At 48.1% G+C, this 18,753-nt stretch overlaps 1 protein-coding gene across 2 annotated transcripts in view; it reads left to right on the forward strand.

Moving 5' to 3' along the window:
- Positions 1–18,753, forward strand: part of Sufu (SUFU negative regulator of hedgehog signaling) — a 99,235-nt gene that overhangs the window by 66,520 nt on the left and 13,962 nt on the right. For both annotated transcript variants that reach the window (XM_034512072.2, XM_034512080.2), the window contains exon 9: positions 17,157–17,291. In XM_034512072.2, coding sequence (XP_034367963.1) covers positions 17,157–17,291 — 135 coding nt within the window. The remainder of the gene's footprint in view (positions 1–17,156; positions 17,292–18,753) is intronic.

Consider the following 18,753-nt stretch of genomic DNA (forward strand, 5'->3'; position numbering starts at 1 on the left):
AGTATTAATTTAATTCATCCTTGAAGCCAGTGTGTGAAGTAGATAATCTTATATGTTTTCCTTTTACAGAAGAAAAAGGTGAGGCATAGGAAGCTGATAAGTAGTTTAGGGCACGCTCAGCAAGTGTGGTCTTCTCGCCCTGTGCTCGCGGGCCATGAGGACCATGCAGGCCATGCCTCTGAGATAATAATGATCTCACCGGAGGAACCCAGGTAACTAACTGGTTGTAGCATGAATAGGGACAAGCTCTCACATGGCACCAAGGACAAGCAGGTCCATGTTAGCAGATTGCCAGGCTTATTTAGCTGTGAGAAAGACCTCTCTCATTAGCCCCAAAGATCCTAGAAATAATGAGCTGTGTCATAGCTGGCTCATTTATAGCGGAGTTACTTTTAGACACAGGCCTTATTTTCTTCTTCAGAAACAAACATAATCCTATCTCTGGCTCACCTCCCACCTCAGGACCAGGGGATTTCTTTCTTTCTGGAGCCCTGTTTCCTGCTTCCCAGAAAGGCAGCCCCTCTGGGTAACCTGTCCTGCTCCCTCCTCCACTGCCTTCCTGGAAGGAGAGTCCTGGGCACTCTTTGGAGGTGTCTTTGCATTTCACAGCCCTTATATTCCAGCCTTTTCCCAAGATGATCAGTTGAGAAAAGCCTCCTTTGGCTTGCTGGCGCCTGCCTCCCTTCCCACTGCCTGCTCTGGTGAGTTTGGGAAGCAGCCCTTTGTACCACATGAGGACAGCCTGGTCTAGAGCTGTTCCTGCCAACCTTTGCTGGGATCCAGGGTGGAAGTCACGGGATATTCTTGTCTGAGGTCCCTGGTCAGCCCGAGTCTGTATTCGTTCTCTAACCTCTCCATGGTGAGGGTGACAGGCAAGCGTGTCAGGGGAAGGTCTGTTTCTGTAAGCTGCGCCTCCAGTGTCCTGTCACCGTCCTCACCTAGCCAGTGTCTCACTGAGGAGGAGAGTTCCGTAAGCAACTCTGGGTCTTGCATCTTCCCAGAGAGGGGCAGGCATCATGTGTGTGCATGTGTGTGTTAGAGAAGGCTCTTGAGGAGCCAGAGGGCCTTTCAAAAGCAAGCTTAGCACCACTGCTCAGTCAGACCTCTTATTTGTCTAGAATAAGAAGTTTGTAAGGATGCCCCGCCCCTTAATTTCCTGAAGAATGAATTCTCCTGTTGCAATATTACCTCTGTAAGATCCCCAAATACACACACACCTCCCTTCCTTCCTTCCTCTCTATTTATTTAGTTATTTATTTACTTATTTACTCTTATTTATTTATTTATTTATGGTTAAGATAGGGGTCTTATTCTGTAACCCAGAACTTAAGGTAGCCTTAAGGCCTGGAACTTAAAGGTAGCCAATAGCACAGGCTGACCTAAACTCAAGGCTGAGCTTCTTCCACAGTCTTCCGAGTAGTGGGGTTGCAGGTAAGAGCCACACAGGTATGCTCTTCTCTTTACCTCTGTGCAGGTCTCTGCTCCCGTCTGTTTGGCCTTTGGATGGGGTGGCTTTGCTGCCCCTCACTCCCGTCTCATCCTGGCCAGGGAGTTGTTCTTTAGAGAAAACTGATTTGTTTTGCTCAGCCTATGGTGTCCATGAAGGGTAATTAGAAGAAGCTATCTGGTTTCATCCACCCTGCCAGTGGATTTGGGTGAAGGAAGATGTTTCCCCCCCAAGAAGGCATCTGGTTGCTGTGGTACCACTTTGTACATAGGACAGATTTGGATGACCCACTGTCAGGGTTGTGTGTTAGGGCAGTAGACAGCCTGGAGCCTTGGCTTCACTCACAATTCTGATACTGGCAAAGTACAGGCATTTGCACTGGAAAGGAAGCCCAGAAAGAACTCTGCCTGGGGCTGACAGTGGAGAGGCCAGGGCCTCCCTTTCCTCCACTGCTCCTAGAGCTGGGTCTTTGTTTTGGCTCCCCTGCTGTGAACCAAGTTGTCATGCTAAATGTCTTTGTGCCTCGCTCAGAACCACATCTGAAAGGGCAAAGGGGACAGGTCTAACAAATCTGTCATGGGTCAGCTTATGTTTTGACTCTGGTCTTGGCTCCACTCTGCAAAGAGACCACGCAGTGGCCCTCATTCAAGGTTCCTGGCTGGTGCTTGAGTCTAGGTGCAAACACTGCATCCCCTCCCTAGAGTTGCACAATCAGGATATTTTTATCACCCATCCTTGATCTTCAGTGTCACCCAACACTTCAGCAGTGAGTCACTTCTTCAGGGAAGGGAAAGGGAAGGTTCAAAGGTGAGAGCCGAAGAAAGGAAATGACTCAGTGTCTCAGAGAAAGGAAAGCCAGGGCCTTGGGGTAGAATGGGCTCACCCGAGACCACAGGGGTCCTGGTCTTATCACCCAAGCCAGAAGGGCCTGGCTAGGGTGGAATGGTTAGAGGAGCTTCTGAAGCTCAGCACCTTTGTTACAGTCTTGTCCCATCTGCCTTTGTCCTCTCAGCTTCATGCCCCATGTTGAGGGTTGGAGGGAGCAGTTGGGGGGATATCCCTGTCAAACACTGCCCTTCATCTCTGCCTGTTGGTGCTGAGCAACAGTATGGACAGTGACATACGCCCTGTGCTTCCCTCTCCCTCACACCCTTTCCCAGTCCTGACCTGAAGGGAGGCCTACTACTAAGTGGCTCTTTCTCTGGAAAGTTCAGAGCTTCTGTCAGCAATCAGGAAGCAATAGGAATAATCTCCCAGGCAAAAAGCTGAAGCCAGAGGTAGAGCTGGGCTCAGCCAGGCAACTATACTTCACTTCTGATTTGTCACCAAGCCCAGGGTCCTGCTTCCAGGTGTCCCCAAGGAGAAGGTCTCAAGTCATGTGGCCAGTGCAGACGTCATGACTGTCACAGGATAAGCACTGAGGCTAGCAGGGATTTCAGCTGCTTGGTTCTTCTTCCCACCCCTGTGGGAAAGAAGATAGAAACTAGCAAGTGCTGCTCAGGTGAATGTGGAGAAGTTGAGACCTTTCCAGAGCAGAGAGAAATACAGGTTAGGTTCTCCCTGTCTGCTGTGAAGGCAGGGTAACCGGAGCATGTGCCATAACCAGCCAGGACTGGGAATCAGGAGCTGATCTTTACACTGGAAGGAAGGGGTGTGCTGTGCTCTATGGAAAGTCACCTTATACAGTAAGAAGAGTAAATATGCACCATGTTATACAGACGGCTGGGAACCACAAGGGAATGGAGAGTTAGGTCCACCTCTGAATTATCACGGTGTATAGTCACTCCTTGATCCTTTGGCAAGGATCAAGTTTAACCATTCTATATCCCCGCCCTTGGCGCTCTGAACACAGGCAGAACCCCAGGCTGGAGAGGCCTTGAGGCTGAGTAGGTATTATATGTCACCTGTGGGGCAGAGGGGACAGCTGTTTTCCCCACGCCACACAGTAGAGTGTCATTGCCCAGATTGTATTAGTATAGAGTCCAGCGGGGGCACGGTAGTACATGTCTGTAATCCCAGAACGTGGGGAGCAGAGGCAGGAAGAGTGCGGCAAGTTTGAGAAAGCCTGGTCTACATAGGGAGTTTCAGGCCAGCCAGGGTTACATAGACACTGTGTCAAAATCAATGAATCAGCCTCTCTAGAATCAAAGCACTAGGGACCAGTGTTTGAACCTTGTCCTTTGCCTGCCACATCTCTTTTCCACTGTATATACCTGCAAATGGAGGCAGAGGGGAACGTGGTGACACACACTTGGAATCCCAAGGACTGGGTCTTGAAAGAAACTGTGGCTGGCATAAAAGACTTTGTTTAGAGCCAGAAGCCCTGGGCTTACTATTTGGACAGAGTAAACTGAATAGCGACAGAGGAAGCACCATGTGATAGTGTTGAAGGACTATCAACCTAGGAAGACCCACAGGGGACACTGAGGCAGAACAGTCTAAAGTTCTAGACTGGAGTGGATAGATAGATAGATAGATAGATAGATAGATAGATAGATAGTATAGGATAGATACCCTGTTTGATAAAATAAAAAACAAGCTGGATGTAGAGGCACATGAGGCAGGTAGATCTCTGTGAGTTCAGTGCTAGCCTAGTCTACATAGTAAGGATGTATGCCCAGGTCACAGGGCTACATAGAGAGACCCTTTCTCAAAGAAATGATTAAGAGCCGGAGAGTGATGGCACACTTTTATTCCAGCACCCAGGAGGCAGAGGCAGGCAGATCTCTTGAGTTCGAGGCCAGCCTGGTCTACAGAGCAAGTTCCATAACAGCCAGGGCTACACAGAAAAGCCTTGCCTCGAAAAACAAACAAAAACCCAATAATAGCCGGGTGGTGGTGGCGCACGCCTTTAATCCCAGCACTTGGGAGGCAGAGGCAGGTGGATTTCTGAGTTCGAGGCCAGCCTGGTCTACAGAGTGAGTTCCAGGACAGCCAGGGCTACACAGAGAAACCCTGTCTCGAAAACCCAAAAAAAAAAAAAAAAAAAAAAAAAAAAAAAAAAAACCAATAATAACGACTAATAACGACAACAATAATGTTCAGCGGGCAAAGGCATTTGCCCCCGAGCCTGATACCTGAGTTGGATCCCTGAGGTCCACGTGGTAGAAGGAGAGAGCTGGCTCCTACAAGTTGTCCTCTAACCCGTGCTTGCTGTGCTGTGTGTGCACATACATATATAATACATACACATGAGTAAATGCAGAGGATGTAGAAATGTCTCAGTGGAGAGCCTAAGGTTTGTTTCCCAGCCTCACAGGGTGGTTCATAACCCTCTGGAACTCTAATTCTAGGGGATCTGATGCTACCTTCTGGTCTCTGCTGGCACCAAGCATGCACATGATTCACAGACATACCTGCAGGCAAAGTGCCTGAACATATAGATAAACAATGTAACAAACTTTTTTGGTTTTTTTGGTGGTGGTGGTGGTGGTGGTGGCGGCGGCAGCGGCGGCAGCAGCAGCGGTGGTGGTTGGTTGGTTGGTTGGTTGGTTGGTTGGTTTTTGGAGACAGGGTTTCTTTGTGTAGCCCTAACTGTCCTGGAATTTGTGCTACAGACCAGGTTGGCCTGGAACTCACAGAGATCCATCTGCCTCTGCCTCCCAAGTGCTGGGATTAAAAGTGTGCACTGCTACTACCCAGCATAACAAAAGCATTTTAAAGAATTAGAAAAGTGGGCTGGAGAGATGATGCAGTGGTTGAGAGCACTGGCCAGAGGACCCAGGTTCAGTTTCCAGCACCCACATGGCAGCTCACAACTGCCTGTAACTCCTGTTCCAGGGATCTGACACCCTCATATAGACATATATATAGTCAAAACACCAATGTACATAGAATTTTTAAAAATTAAAAATTAGAAAATTTAAAAAGAAAAAGATAAAAATAATTTTAAAAAGTAAAATAAAAAAGGTGAAAAAAAGCACAGTAAGTAAGAAGATGATAACAAAAGCAATGACTTTATTAAAGGGTTTGTTTCATCTTACACTCCCATGTCCATTACTGAGGGGACTCTAGGCAGGAGCTCAAAGCAGGAACCTGATAGGAGGATCTGAATCGAGGCCATAGAAGAATGCTGCTAATTGGCTTTTTCTCTACCATGGCTTGCCCAGGCTTGCTTCTTTATACAACCTGGGACCTCCAGTGTGGGAGAGGCATTGCCTGCAGTGGGTTGGACCCTCCCACATCCATGTCAATCATTAATTAAGAAAAAGCGTCCCACAGGTTTTTGCACAGGCCAGTCTGGTGGGGGCGTTTTCTAACTCAAGATTACAGCCTCTTTCCAGGTAACTCTAGCATGTACCAAACTTAGTCAGCACAGGCTCCACTGTGAGGAGGGAGGCAAGGGCAATGGGATGGAGCGTAAGCATGACGCCAGGTATTCAGCAAGAAGAGAAGGCAATAAGATGGCAGGGGGGGCAGGTGGGTCACGGAGGCCACGGCCAGCCTGGTCTACAGAGAGAGTTCCAGGACAGCCAGGGCTATACAGAGAAAGCCTGTCTTGAAAAACAAACAAAAAAAAACTAGAAAGAAATGAAGTTGGAGGTATGACCCAGCAGTTCAGAGCTGACAATATATAAACAGCAACACAACTAAGCTGGAGCAATAGTACCTGACTAGCACGTGCAAGCCTGGGTTCCATCTCCAGTGTCACACAAAATTATCAAACATAGTTCTCTCTCTCTCTTTTTTTTTTTCCAGACAGGGTTTCTCTGTGTAGTCTTCTTGGCTGTCCTGGAACTCACTCTGTAGTTTGAGGCTGGCCTCAAACTCAGAAATCCACCTGCCTCTGCCTCCCAAGTGCTGGGATTAAAGGCGTGTGCCACTACTGCCTGGCTTAAAACATAGTTCTTAAATCCAAAGAAAATGCAGACCTGTGAAAAAGGAGCCTTGTCTCTTCTCTACTCCCAAGGAAACTGTTCCATCTCCTTCTCTGTTTTCTAGCTTCTGACTGGGGACATTCTTTAAGTACACTCCATGGTCTGGAGGTGAGAAGGAGCGATATAGTCAGTCATGTGAACATTTACTGTGGTCACACAAAGGTGCCAGGGAATTGCCTTGGGAAGGAGAGATTAGGATGAAAGAAAGCTCAAAACTCAGCTTCTGTAGTGAGAAGTCCATACATAAAACCTGAGTAAGCTGGCTATTAGGCTAGAGACAGCTGCCTGGTTAAGAGAACTGGCTACTCTTCCAGAGGCCCTGGGTTCAATTCCTAGACCCCACTTACATGGTGGCTCACAACAGACTGTAACTCCAGTCCCAGGGGAATCTGATGCCTCTTCTGGCCTCCAGATATTGCATACACATGGTATACAGACATAAATACATTCAGGCAAATCCTTATCACATAAAATGTCAAAAAAATTGCTGGGCTGTGGTGATGTACATCTTTAATCCTAGAACTCTGGAGGCAGAATCAGGCAGATCTCTGAGTTTGAGACCAGCCTAGTCTACTGAGCAAGTTTCAGGACAGCCAGGGCTATACAACAAAATCCTGTCTTAGAGAGAGAGAGAGAGAGAGAGAGAGAGAGAGAGAGGAAGGAAATAAAGAAAAAAATCAGAACCCTTTAACATGTGAGGAAGATACGAATTTGAGATGAGCTTGGTCTTCATAGCAAGCTCCAAGTTAGCCAGAACTACATGGTGAGACCCTGTCTCCCTGCCACTTAAAAAATACAAATGTGTGTATGTGTGTATGACCTATGAAATGGCTCAGAGAGTAAAGCTGCTTTATTTCTAAGCCTGACAACACAAGTTCAATCCCGGGACATGGTAGGAGGAGAGAACTGACTTCTGCAAACTATCCTCTAACCTCCATATATGGGCACATGCAGCAAGCACTTGCGCGCGCGCGCGCACACACACACACACGCACACGCACACGCGCACACACACGATAGATAGATAGATAGATAGATAGATAGATAGATAGATAGATAGATAGAGGTAGGTAGATAGATTTAATTAAAAGAATAGATAAATTTAGTTAGAAAATATCAGGAAGGGCAATAGAGTAGTCAGTACAGTACTTACTGAATCTGAGGACCTGCATTCAGATCCGCATCACCCAAATAAAAAGGCAGACATTGTCCACATCTGGAAGTCCGGCACTGGGCAGCAGGAGCAGGTAGATCCCTAGAGCACACTGGCCTTCTAGTCAGTGTAGCCAAATTCGTGAGCTCCAGGTTCAAAACTCAGTCTCAAAAATTAAAGTGAACTGAGTTCTGTGTCTGAGACCCACAAGGTGGAAGGAGGGAACCAACTACTGGAAGTTGTCTTCTGACTTCCACAGTGTTTCATGACTCATATGCACATGTGTATATATGTGTGCATACTCAAATAAAAGTGTAAAACGCTTTTTAAAATATTAGGCCAGGTGTGGTGGAACACACCTTTAATTACAGTACTCAGGACGCAAAGGCCAGCTCTGATAGTTCAGGGCCAGCTGCTGCACATAATGAGGTCCAGGACAGCCAGGACTATACAGTGAGACCTTGTCAAGAATAAATAAAGTTAAAGTGGAAGTGGCTGGAGAGGTGGCTCAGTGGCTAAGAACACATACTGCTCCTTCAGAGGGCCTGTGTTCAGTTCTCAGCAGCCATTTCAGAAGGTTCACAACCCCTATCGCTCTGGAGGCTCCATGCTCTCTTCTGGCCTCAGCCACTTGCACTCACATGCACATACCCACAAAGATACACACATATTGTAAATAGAATAAATCTTAAAAGGAAAAAAAAAAAAAAAAGGCTTCACACCCCTGTAATCTCAGCACCAGGGAGGCTCAAATCAAGGGACCCGGCCACCCTGTGGCTGAGTCAGCCAGCTCTGACTTCTGAGACCGTGTTCAAAAGTGAGGTGAATAGTGATGGAGAACGACCCCCAGCATTGACCTCTGGCCTACCTATATGCACACACACAAAGCACACGTTTCTATGAAGGAGCAGCCAGGCACAGTAGCTCATGCCTATGACCCAGTGTGGTAGCACTGGGAGGGTGAGACAGGAGAACTGTCCTGGGTTTAGGGCCAATGTAGGTTTCAGAGTCAAGGAAGAGAGCAGAGGAACCCTCCACATTGGCTCTGGCAGTACACTGAAACTGGAAGACACAGAAGGCCAGCTAACAGACGACAGCGTTGTCTCTGAGGGGAACCTGGAGTACTAGGAACTGTGCTAGTGAGCCTTGTAGGACCATTTGGCTCTAAGCTGTAGATGAAACCGCCGGCTGGCACATGCCTTTAATCTCAGCAGCTGCAACAGGGATCCAGGAGAAGTTAACCAAGGTAATTATGAGTTCAAAGCCATATGGGGCTATAGTGGTAAGATTCCTATTTAAATAAATAAATAAATAACCAAAAAAACCAAAACAAAAGAAGGAAAAGGATGAGGGAAGGAAGGAAGGAAGGAAGGAAGGAAGGAAGGAAGGAAGGAAGGAAGGAAAGAAAGAAGGAAAGAAAGAAGGAAAGAAGGAAAAGAAAGAAGGAAGATTGTTGTATGAGCTGTTACACCTGCCTGCCCTTGGAAAGACTTATGACACATTCCGGGTGAAAACACAGTAGTATCCTCAAAGCCCCAGGGAACTTGAGTTTTCCTGGCATCTGGATGAGTTGTGTGGTGAGCAGAAGAGAACTCTGTCTCTGATAGCCCTTCAGGAGCATCCCAGCGTTGGGCTCAGTGTGGATCTCCTCCTAACCGGCAAGTAGTGATGAGGTAGTAGGCTGGCATGGCCTTAGGAGGAAGAGGCTGGGCCGGGCAGAGCTCAGACAGGGAAACCCAGAGTCCTCTCAGATGGCACCTGGCCTCTGGTCTCCAGAGGCACCCTCATACCCTCAGGGGATTTTGGTGTTCAGTGAAAAGGGAGTTTTTGACCGAGGTTCAGAAATGCTAGGTTACAAAAGTGAAACCAATCGGTTTTCCTCCGTAGTCCATAGTCCAAAATGCCAGCATTCTGTGAACAACTGATCTGAAAAGCAGCTTGTTAAATCTAGCTTTGTCGTATCTATTTTTCTAGAAGCAGCTCTTAAAATTTTGTTAAGTACAGTCTTTTATTCCAAGGAGGTAGTTCCCTTAAGAGCTCCGGGAAGCCCCGGGGCTAGCCTAGGCTGCATGGGTAGTTCTTGGCCAAGCTTGCCTACACAATTCTAAAGTTGGAGGAGGTATGGGAGATTGTGTATGTATGTAGAGTATATGTGTATGTGTGAGAACGTATACATATGTATGTGTGCATGTGGAGGCTAGAGGTAGACATTGGGAATCTTTCTTGTCTCCCTCTCTGTCTTACTGAGATAGGATCCTCACTGAACCCCCTGCTTAGACTAGCCAGTAACCTCCAGGAATCTACCTGTCTCTGCCTGCCGTCCTGCCTAGTGCTAGAGTTACAGTCACATGCTGCTTATGCCAGCTTTTAAAGATGTTTTAAAAGTGTATGTATAACTCTGCATGAGTCCGTGTACCCCCAGGACTACAGGAGAGCATCCAGTCCCCTGGAACTGGAGTTAGAGGCTGAGAACCCAAACTTTCTGAGGGAACAGTTAGTGCTTTTAATCACGGAGCCATCTCTACAGCCCCATATGGAGCCTGCCCCTTATGAGGGTGCCTGGGGACCTGAACTCAGGTCAGCACGGCACGTCACCAGCCAAGCCATTTCCCCATCCCTGGAGTGGGAGATATTTAAAATGTCTTAGCTGGCATCAGAAAGAGCTGAAGTGTTGAGTCAGCTTTTATGGGCACATTGCTTGTGCACTTGGGGCTTGTTACTTAAGGTCTCTGGTTTTCCATGTCTTCATCTTTAAGGTGAGGGAGAGAACTCCTATTTATAGGTCTGTTATAAGAATGAAAGGAAGTGATGTCTGCGAAGAGCTCTGTACAGGACCAGGCACTGCCGTCTGCCTGCACTCAGTAAAAGGTGTCTCTGCCTCAGCGAAACGGCTCTGGATAAAAGTGTTGGCTGTCAACGAGCCCAGGTAAAGGTGGAAGGAGAGACTGACTCCACAGAGGCCTTCTCTGATTCCACATAAGCCCTGAGGCATCCATATACTACACCATAATGATTTTTTAAAACAAGTGGTGTCTCAGTCTTATCATGAACAGTTCCCTGAAAACCCAAAGGAAGTGTGGTATCTCTAGATACCAGTGTAGGTATGTAGAGAATTAAACCTGGGTTGTTTCTCTAATAGCATTGAAAGTTCCTTGCTGAATAATCCAGTCCAGAATTTTCCTGAGAGGATAACAAGTTTACTGGTCCAGAAAGTGCAAGAAGCTCTTAGCAGCCTGTACTTCCATATGCCTCCAGTCTGCTGGCATGCATCTCCCGCTCCCCCCATCATGACTCTCACCTGCTAATTCTTCTGGTATTCTGGGGCCACAGAAATGTGAAGCATGGCTTCTGCTCTGTGTGGGTCTTCCTAGGTTGATAGTGTTTGGTTTGTGACAGACACAGAATACAGCTCCAGTACATGGTGCTCCCTCTGTCACTACTCAGTTTACTGTGTCCAAACTGTAAGCCCAGATCTTCTGGCTCTGAAGAAAGTCCTTTATGCCAGCCACAGTTTCTCTCAAGACCCAGTCCTTGAATTTCAGCTCTGTTTTTATTTTGCTCACCCCCACCCCTTGATTTTTTCAGGACAGAGTTTCTCTCTGTAGCTCTGGCTGTCCTAGAACTCACTCTTCAAACTCAGAGAGCCTTTTGTCTCTGCCCCCAGAGTGGCCATTATGTCCAGCAAATTTTAGCTCTTCTTGACCCTGCTACTTACATCTGGTGGTATAATACACCTCTCCACCTAGATATTATTCAAATTCTTTTTAAAAACATTTCTGTGGCCCCAAAACACCAGATGAATTGGCAGGTGAGAGTCATGATCTTGGGGGTGGGGGTAGGGGATGCATGCCAGCAGACAGGAGGCATATGGAAGTACAGGCTGCTAAGAGCTTCTTGCACTTTCTGGACCAATAAACTTGTTATCCTCTCAGGAAAATTCTGGACTGGATTATTCAGCAAGGAACTTTCAATGCTATTGGAGAAAGAACCCCAGGAGACAGAGTCAGGCTGATAAGTGTTTATGGTCTGGTGAGATGAGAGACATGTTGTGGCCTACCTAGGTAGCATTCAGCCAGACATCTTGGGTATGCTCTGAACATCATTACAAGCAAGATGGAAATGTCCAGAGAGTGTCCAGGAGGGTGACAGGGAAGGGGGATTTATTTATAATTGGTTGGATAGCCGGGCAATGGTGGTACACGCCTTTAATCCCAGCACTTAGGAGGCAGAGGCAGGCGGATTTCTGAGTTCGAGACCAGCCTGGTCTACAGAGTGAGTTCCAGGACAGCCAGGGCTACACAGAGAAATCCTGTCTCAAAATAAAAAATAAATAAATAAATAAAAATAAAAAAATAAATTGGTTGGATAAGCAGTGTTGTGAATCTGTCTGCCCAGCCCAGGTCTGTTCTCAATTTAATCAATGACTGGACTGAAAATATCAATAGCAAGTTGATCGTTTATGTCAATGATGTAAAGTCTGGAAGGAATGCAGAGATGATGGATGCCAGTCAGGTTCAGAATCATCCACACTACCTGCAGCTCTAGTCAGATAATGGAGAAGTCTGTTCTTACCGTCACATAGTCCATACTAGACAGGACAGGACAGGACAGGAGAGGGTAGCTTGTGGGAGAAAAACTGAGTAAGATTTCACTGACAGACAGAGTGTTGTATGAGTTGGCAGTAAGATGAGGTTACAAAGAAAGACAATTTGATGGCAGTTTTAATAGAAATAAACTGCCCCAGACAAGAGTGGTCACAGAGCCCATGATATCTGCACTGCTTGGAGCACATACTGTATATATTTCCACACTTGCCACTCCACTTCCGGACATGACACTCTAACTTTGACAAGTTCAAATGAATCCAGGGGAGGGTGCCTTGAACGGATGGAGGATTTCAGAACCTTGTCAAGAATGTCGTTGAAAGTTGGGGCCATGTAGCCAAGAAAAGAAGGCTGTTAAAAGGATGTAGAAGCAGCGGCAGCAGCTTTAGGGTGCAGAAGGCTGCTAGGGAGGGACTGATTCAACCACTGAGCTGCTTACAGGCCACTGCATTGAGATTTACAGGGAGGCAGATTGCAAGGTGACTTGGCCACTATATCCCTCAGGGAAGCAAAAGCCTTGGGGGGGTTTCTTTGCCTTTAATCTGGTCTTCCCGGCACACCAATGGTTGACCAGGACCTGAAGCATTTAATCCTGGTCTACCTTTTAAGACCTTTGCTCAGCAGAGAACTGATCTGGCCAGAAGCAGCTGAATCCTGGTCCAGGTTAAGAGCAAACAAGTTTCTATTAGCCATCAGAGCCACCAGCAGACTTTCAGGCAGGTCTAAGAGGCCCATGCGCTGTTTGATGCCTCATCAGATGCATCCAGTTTAAGTACGATGCTAACCCTGTGGTTACTTATTTCTATCTAGGGGGTATTGAAGCTTAGGGAAATGGTTAAGCCCTATAAAGCACATGAATCCCAGCACTCCAGAGACGGAGTGAGGAGGAGAGCCAGCTATGTGTGTTCAAGACCAGCCTGGGAGTTCAAGGGATGGGCTGCCTCAATGGATACTAGCACTTGCCACAAAGCCTCACGGCCTGAGTTTGATCTCTGGGGTCCACATGGTAGGAAAGTGATAGGTTATTTCTCTGCCACTGGTGAAGTGAGCCAATTCAAGCCAGATTAGATTATATTAAAGGCAGTTTGTTGGAAAACTGCTGTTCGGCCAGTTCACTGGCCCCAAGGACTGAGGCCAGGGGAGCCACATGGGGAGAGAGGGCTAGGGTGAAGAGAAAGGGTCCACTCACAGAGAGATGAGGAGAGAGAGACCAAAATGTCTGCATTACATAGGGAAGAACCTATGGGGGAAGGGCAACCCAGCCCCTGGGCTGGAAAGTTCAGGATTGAGGGCAGGGTATGCAGGTATGGACTGAAGGATGCTGGGAGAACCTGAAGGCCGAGTCTGCTTTAGTATGTAAAGCTTGGTCCCTTGTCTGAGGTCTGAAACCAAACAGAGAGAAGAACCCCTGTAAATTGCCCTCTGACCTCTGTAAACACTGGCATATCTGTGTGCACGTGCATACACACAGTAGATAAATAAATATCTTACAATTAAAAAGGAAAAAAACTACTAGCCTGGGCTACATGGCAAAACTTTGTCTCAAAAAAGTTAAGAGAAAGGTCATTTGCCAAGGTCGCCTAGGCTGTGAGCCTATGATGTGCCTCCTAGAGCATGCTTATGGTCTCATGTCCCCCAGGCTTCTCCAGCGGCTGTGGCTCAGGACTTCCCAGAAGCCTCTCTCCTTCCCAGCCCCCACCCACAATAGCTCTGCCTTCGCTGTGGAGAACTCATGGAGAAAGCCCAGCTGAAGAATTAGGCCATGCTGCCTAGCACGCTGCTTATTTTTTTATGACTAAGATTAAGCTGACAACCATGCAAAACATTGCAAACCTGTGTCGGCTGCAGATTTAATACCTCGCCCAGCCCACACAAATAATTCATGCTTCTGCATCGATGTCCAGAAAAAACAAATCAGCAAAAAGCTGGGCTCCAGCGTGTGTGAAGCAGCCGCCTTCCCATTGAAGCTTCATGCCGGAAATACCCAGGCTCCAGGAGTGCAGATGTAGCATTTTGAGATTTTTTTTTCTTAAAAGATTAAAGTATGTTTTCTCAAATGATTGAAGGTTGGTGGGAGGTGTAAATGTGGGCACTTGTCACATTAATTCCTCAGATGATTAAGCTCTTTGCCGCTTTTTTAAAGCTGTTTGCAGTTGGGTTTGATGTCCTCGTTCTGGGTGAGTGTGTTGTGGCAGTTACCAAGGTGACTTTAGCTGACTTTCAACAATTTATTTTTCCCTCCAGCTTGAGGCTCTCTAGCCCTGTGTGCTATGTGCTCCCAGCCCCCACCCTACCTCCCCAGGCTGTTCATCAGCATTTTTGCCTGGCCCACTGAGGCTGGAATCCTCCAGAAGGTCCCACCCCCAGCAGGCCAGGCCTCAGCCCCAGTGAGCAGCCTGGTGGCAGAGAATAGGAGAACCTGTTATCAGATAAGAGTCCCATGCTGGCTCTGCTTCTCTACTCACCCTGGAGTTCAGGGTGGGGCTCAGTGGAAAGCATTTGCCTAGCATACACAAAGCTCTGAGTTTCAACCCCATTATTCCCCAAAACAAAACTCCTGCTGTAACCTTGAGGTTATCTGTGCTCACTTTATTTATGAAAGGGCTAAGAGTGTTTCCTTGCTTGCTGTGAAGACCCAGTGAGTGAACCTGTGCATTTAACAGAAAGCCTGACACAGAGGAAACACAGTGGTTGCTATTTCCTGTGTTCTGCTCAGATAAGAGCCCTAGGGTACCCCCTGTGTCACCTCTGAACCCATCAGTAGCGCCTGGATGAAATGTGGAGCTGCCCTCTGTGGCAGGCAGGCAGAGAAGGTGGTCAGAAGTCCATGGTTCACGAGCTGGCCCGCCACACTCATGCTCTTTGTTTGGCCTTGGATATGTTTTTCTTTTTTTTGTTTTGTTTTGTTTTGTTTTGTTTTGTTTTGTTTTGTTTTGTTTTTTGAGACAGGGTTTCTCTGTGTAGCCATGGCTGTCCTGGAACTCACTCTGTAGACCAGGATGGCCTCGAACTCAGAAATCCGCCTCCCTCTGCCTCCCAAGTGCTGGGATTAAAGGCGTGCGCCACCACTGCCCAGCTCTTTCCATTTTAAAAGGGAAAAGGTAAATTAAACAGGTTGGGTTTCTTTTCTTTCTGATCTTGAAATACTGTGACCCTCTTGGCAGTGTTTGTCTCCTTCACCGTTCTTGTGAAAGTGTTTGCCAAGGAAAGGCAGTTCCCAAGGCAGCTTTGGGAGCCACAGGAAGGGCTGCCTGGTGACAGAGGAGTCACCTGGGGGTGGGTCCTGGGAGTAGCAGACCAGAAGAGTGGAGCTGCCCAGCACCTGGGGTGAGGAACAGGCTAAGTCACTGCCTTGCCGCCAAAGCTGACCTGAGGCTTGCCCCAGGGAAGGGAATTTGCCTGTCGGGTGCATCATTGGCTATGACCTCCCCCTCCCCCTCCCTTTGTGAGTTGAGGTCTGCTCCTGCTCCTGGGTGGCTGTCCAGCTCAGACGTCCTGAGGAACTCCTGCCTGCTGCTTGAATGATTCAAAAACAAACAAACAGAATGAATGATCCAAGCCTGGTAGTTTACTGGACACTTGAAGAATTGTTCTGGGTTTCACAACCCAGACCAGCATCCCACCTTTTGAATGGAATCCGTGGATGACCCTCTTTTTCCTGCTGGGGTTAATTTGGGAAGTCAGTCAGGATAGCTAAATTTGAAACACAAAACTTAGAATGACAAGAGCCCCAGTAGCCCAGCTGTAGGATAAGCTATTGGTAGGGGGCTTAGCTGGAGGGGACCTGAGGGACAATGACAGCTTAGTGTAGCCAAGGTCACTGTCAGAAGAGATCCAATTCAGTCTTTATACACACACCACACCACTTACACTCACCACACCATATACATACTGTGTTAGCATTTCTTCTAGGCTCCGCCCCACAATTGCCTGGCAACAGCCAGGTGTGCTTGACTCACTATAAAAGGGGCTGCTGGCCCCCTCTTCTCTCTCTTGCTCTCTTATTCTCTTACCTTTCCCCCCCTCTGTCCCTTCTCCCATATTCCCCTCCCCCTCTCTCTGTACCTGCTCCTGGCCAGCCTCTTCTCTCTCTCTCTCTCTCTCTCTCTCTCCCTCTCCCTCTCCCTCTCCCTCTCCCTCTCCCTCTCCCTCTCCCTCTCCCTCTCCCTCTCCCTCTCCCTCTCCCTCTCCCTCTGTCTCTATTACACCCTCAACTCCCCTCCCCTTTCCCTAAGTAAACTCTATTCTAGTCTATACCCATCATGTAGCTGGTACCTCAGGGAGAAGGGATGCCTCAGCATGGGCCCACAGAGGGACCCCTTCCACCTCACTATACCGCCCCTCTACCAAACATATTTCTGGTTCTTCCTCTTCTTTTTTTTATAAAACACAACACACATACCACATCATACACACACATATCACACCATATACACACACAAAACACACTACATGCACACATACCACACCAGTAAAGCTCAGCTGAGGTCCACCCAGGCACACACATCTGACTGACTCCTAAGGCCCAACCTTCAGCTCATGCAAAGGCTGTGCTGCTTCCTGTTGTTATGTTGCTACCTTGCCTGGCCCTGTGCAGGAGTGGGCTCACCCAGAATCTGCCAGGCTCAGCCAGCCTGACCTTGAGCTGCTGTCCGATGACACCTTGGAGAGCTAAGAGCCTCTAGGGCTTCAAGGCAAGGGAAAAAGACTCCTTAGAGTGACTGTTGATTTCACGGGCAAAAGAGGCAACTGTGCTGTGAACTTTTGTGTTGTTGGCCAAAGATGTGAGCTCTGGAACCTGAGTAACTTCAGACCAAATGCCAGCTCCACCTCTTCATTGGCTGGGCAGCCTGGGCACTCAGCTTAACCCCTCTGACCCAGTGTGCCCACCTCATGGGGCATCAGGGGGAGTAGCCAGCCATTGAGAAGTGCTTGGCACCATGCTGGCCCCTGGCTAGTGCTTAGTGAAGGTGACTGTTACTGTAGTTAACAGGCACCATAGTTGCTGACCAGAAACCCGTTCAGAAAATCCCATTTGCTCCTCCTCATGGTTTCCCCGTGTGCTTGCTTCACAGGAGCCGAAAGGACAGCTTGGGCAGTGACAGCTCCACAGCCGTTATCCCCCACGAGCTGATCCGCACACGGCAGCTCGAGAGTGTGCATCTAAAGTTTAACCAGGAGTCAGGAGCCCTCATCCCTCTCTGCCTGAGGTGAGCCGGAACAGTGCATCCCACATCAGCCCTGCAGTACCATGCAGGCCTCAAGTTGACCTTCCCCCAACGCAACTCAGCTAAAGCTTTGAGCTAGCCATTTTAACCGCACAGGTTACCTGTGAGCATTTGGTGCCTAAGCAGTGTCCAGGGCTGGGGCTGGAAGACAACCACTCAGGCAGCTCTGTCTGTCTTTCCTATCTAAGCCTCTGGGCAGTGCAGGTAGCAAGAACAGATGGCCCTACAGTTTGTTCCTAGAGAGAGACTGTTCTGTATCTCTTAACCTAGAGTTATGACAGCCCAGTCACATGACAACCCCCACCCCACTGGTCAGTCATCTGAGGTTTTTTGTTTATTTGTTTATTGAGGCAGGGTCTCACTATGTAGCCCAGGCTGGCCTTGAGCCTGTGCTTTTGAGTGCTTAGATTGAAGGTGTGTACCCTACACCTGGCTTTCTTATCATCTGCTTCTCTGAGAAGTCTCAAAGTCAGATGCCATGGGGACTAGATGCTGAGAACTCTCATTTTTCTAGGAAGTGTCCTTCAGCTGTGCCTCTTTTAGGAGGTTCAGTGACCAAGAGAGTTTAGGATGGCCCTGCCATCCCATAAGCTGGGTCACAGGTCAGGAGAGAGAATGTTCTGACCGGCTGGGCTCTGCATCCTCCTGCTTGATGCTTTCCCTGCAAGACACTTGGTTCTTTACAAAAGCCAGTGACCCCCCCACCCCCCCATGCAGACTCTTTGAGGGATCAGAACCCAGCTGTGTCTCTCTGTGGCTGTGAGAGTCAGAAGGCTGCTCTGTGTCCAGAGCTCAGTCTGCTCAGAACATGCACTAGGCTGGATCTCTTGCAGCTGCCCCCTTCCAAACACTTTTGAGTTCCAACCTTACTTTGCAAGTTGAGGAAGCAACAAGAATCCTTCTAAACTTGAGGGGACAGTGACTAGGAAGAAGTAATGGCATAGTTTGAACCCTGCCCATGGATCCAAGAGCCAAGAGAAGTGGGGGGAGGAGTCAAGAGTTTAGCCAGCCTTAGCCAACTGCCCTGAGCTGCAGGGCAAAGGTAGCAGTGGTTTGAGTGAGCAGGGCCTCCCAGGGCCAGTACCAGATGCCGCCGGCTGTTCCCTCCTAGCAGCTTCTTGGGCACAGGCTTGGGCTTTTAGCCTGGGGAAGGGTTATCTGAAGCAGGCTGAGAGTGCAGAGCCAATTTTTCCTCCTTCAATGCTTGGTATCCCTGCCTGTCGGTTGTCACTGCCTGCTGTCCTCCAGTTTCCAGACGGGACTAGTGGTGATTTCTTGCAGTGACCCTGCTTGGCTTCAGATTTTTTGTTTTTGTTTTTGTGTTTTTAAGATCTGCTTATTGCCTCTAGGATAACTGTTTAAATGTTACAAGAGAGCCCAGAACAAAAGGAAGATTGTCCAGGGCACCAAAGCATCCCTGTGTGGGATATGAGTACTTCATTCT

The sequence above is a fragment of the Arvicanthis niloticus genome, chromosome 1, assembly GCF_011762505.2.
Source record: "Arvicanthis niloticus isolate mArvNil1 chromosome 1, mArvNil1.pat.X, whole genome shotgun sequence".
Taxonomy (NCBI): Eukaryota; Metazoa; Chordata; class Mammalia; order Rodentia; family Muridae; genus Arvicanthis; species Arvicanthis niloticus.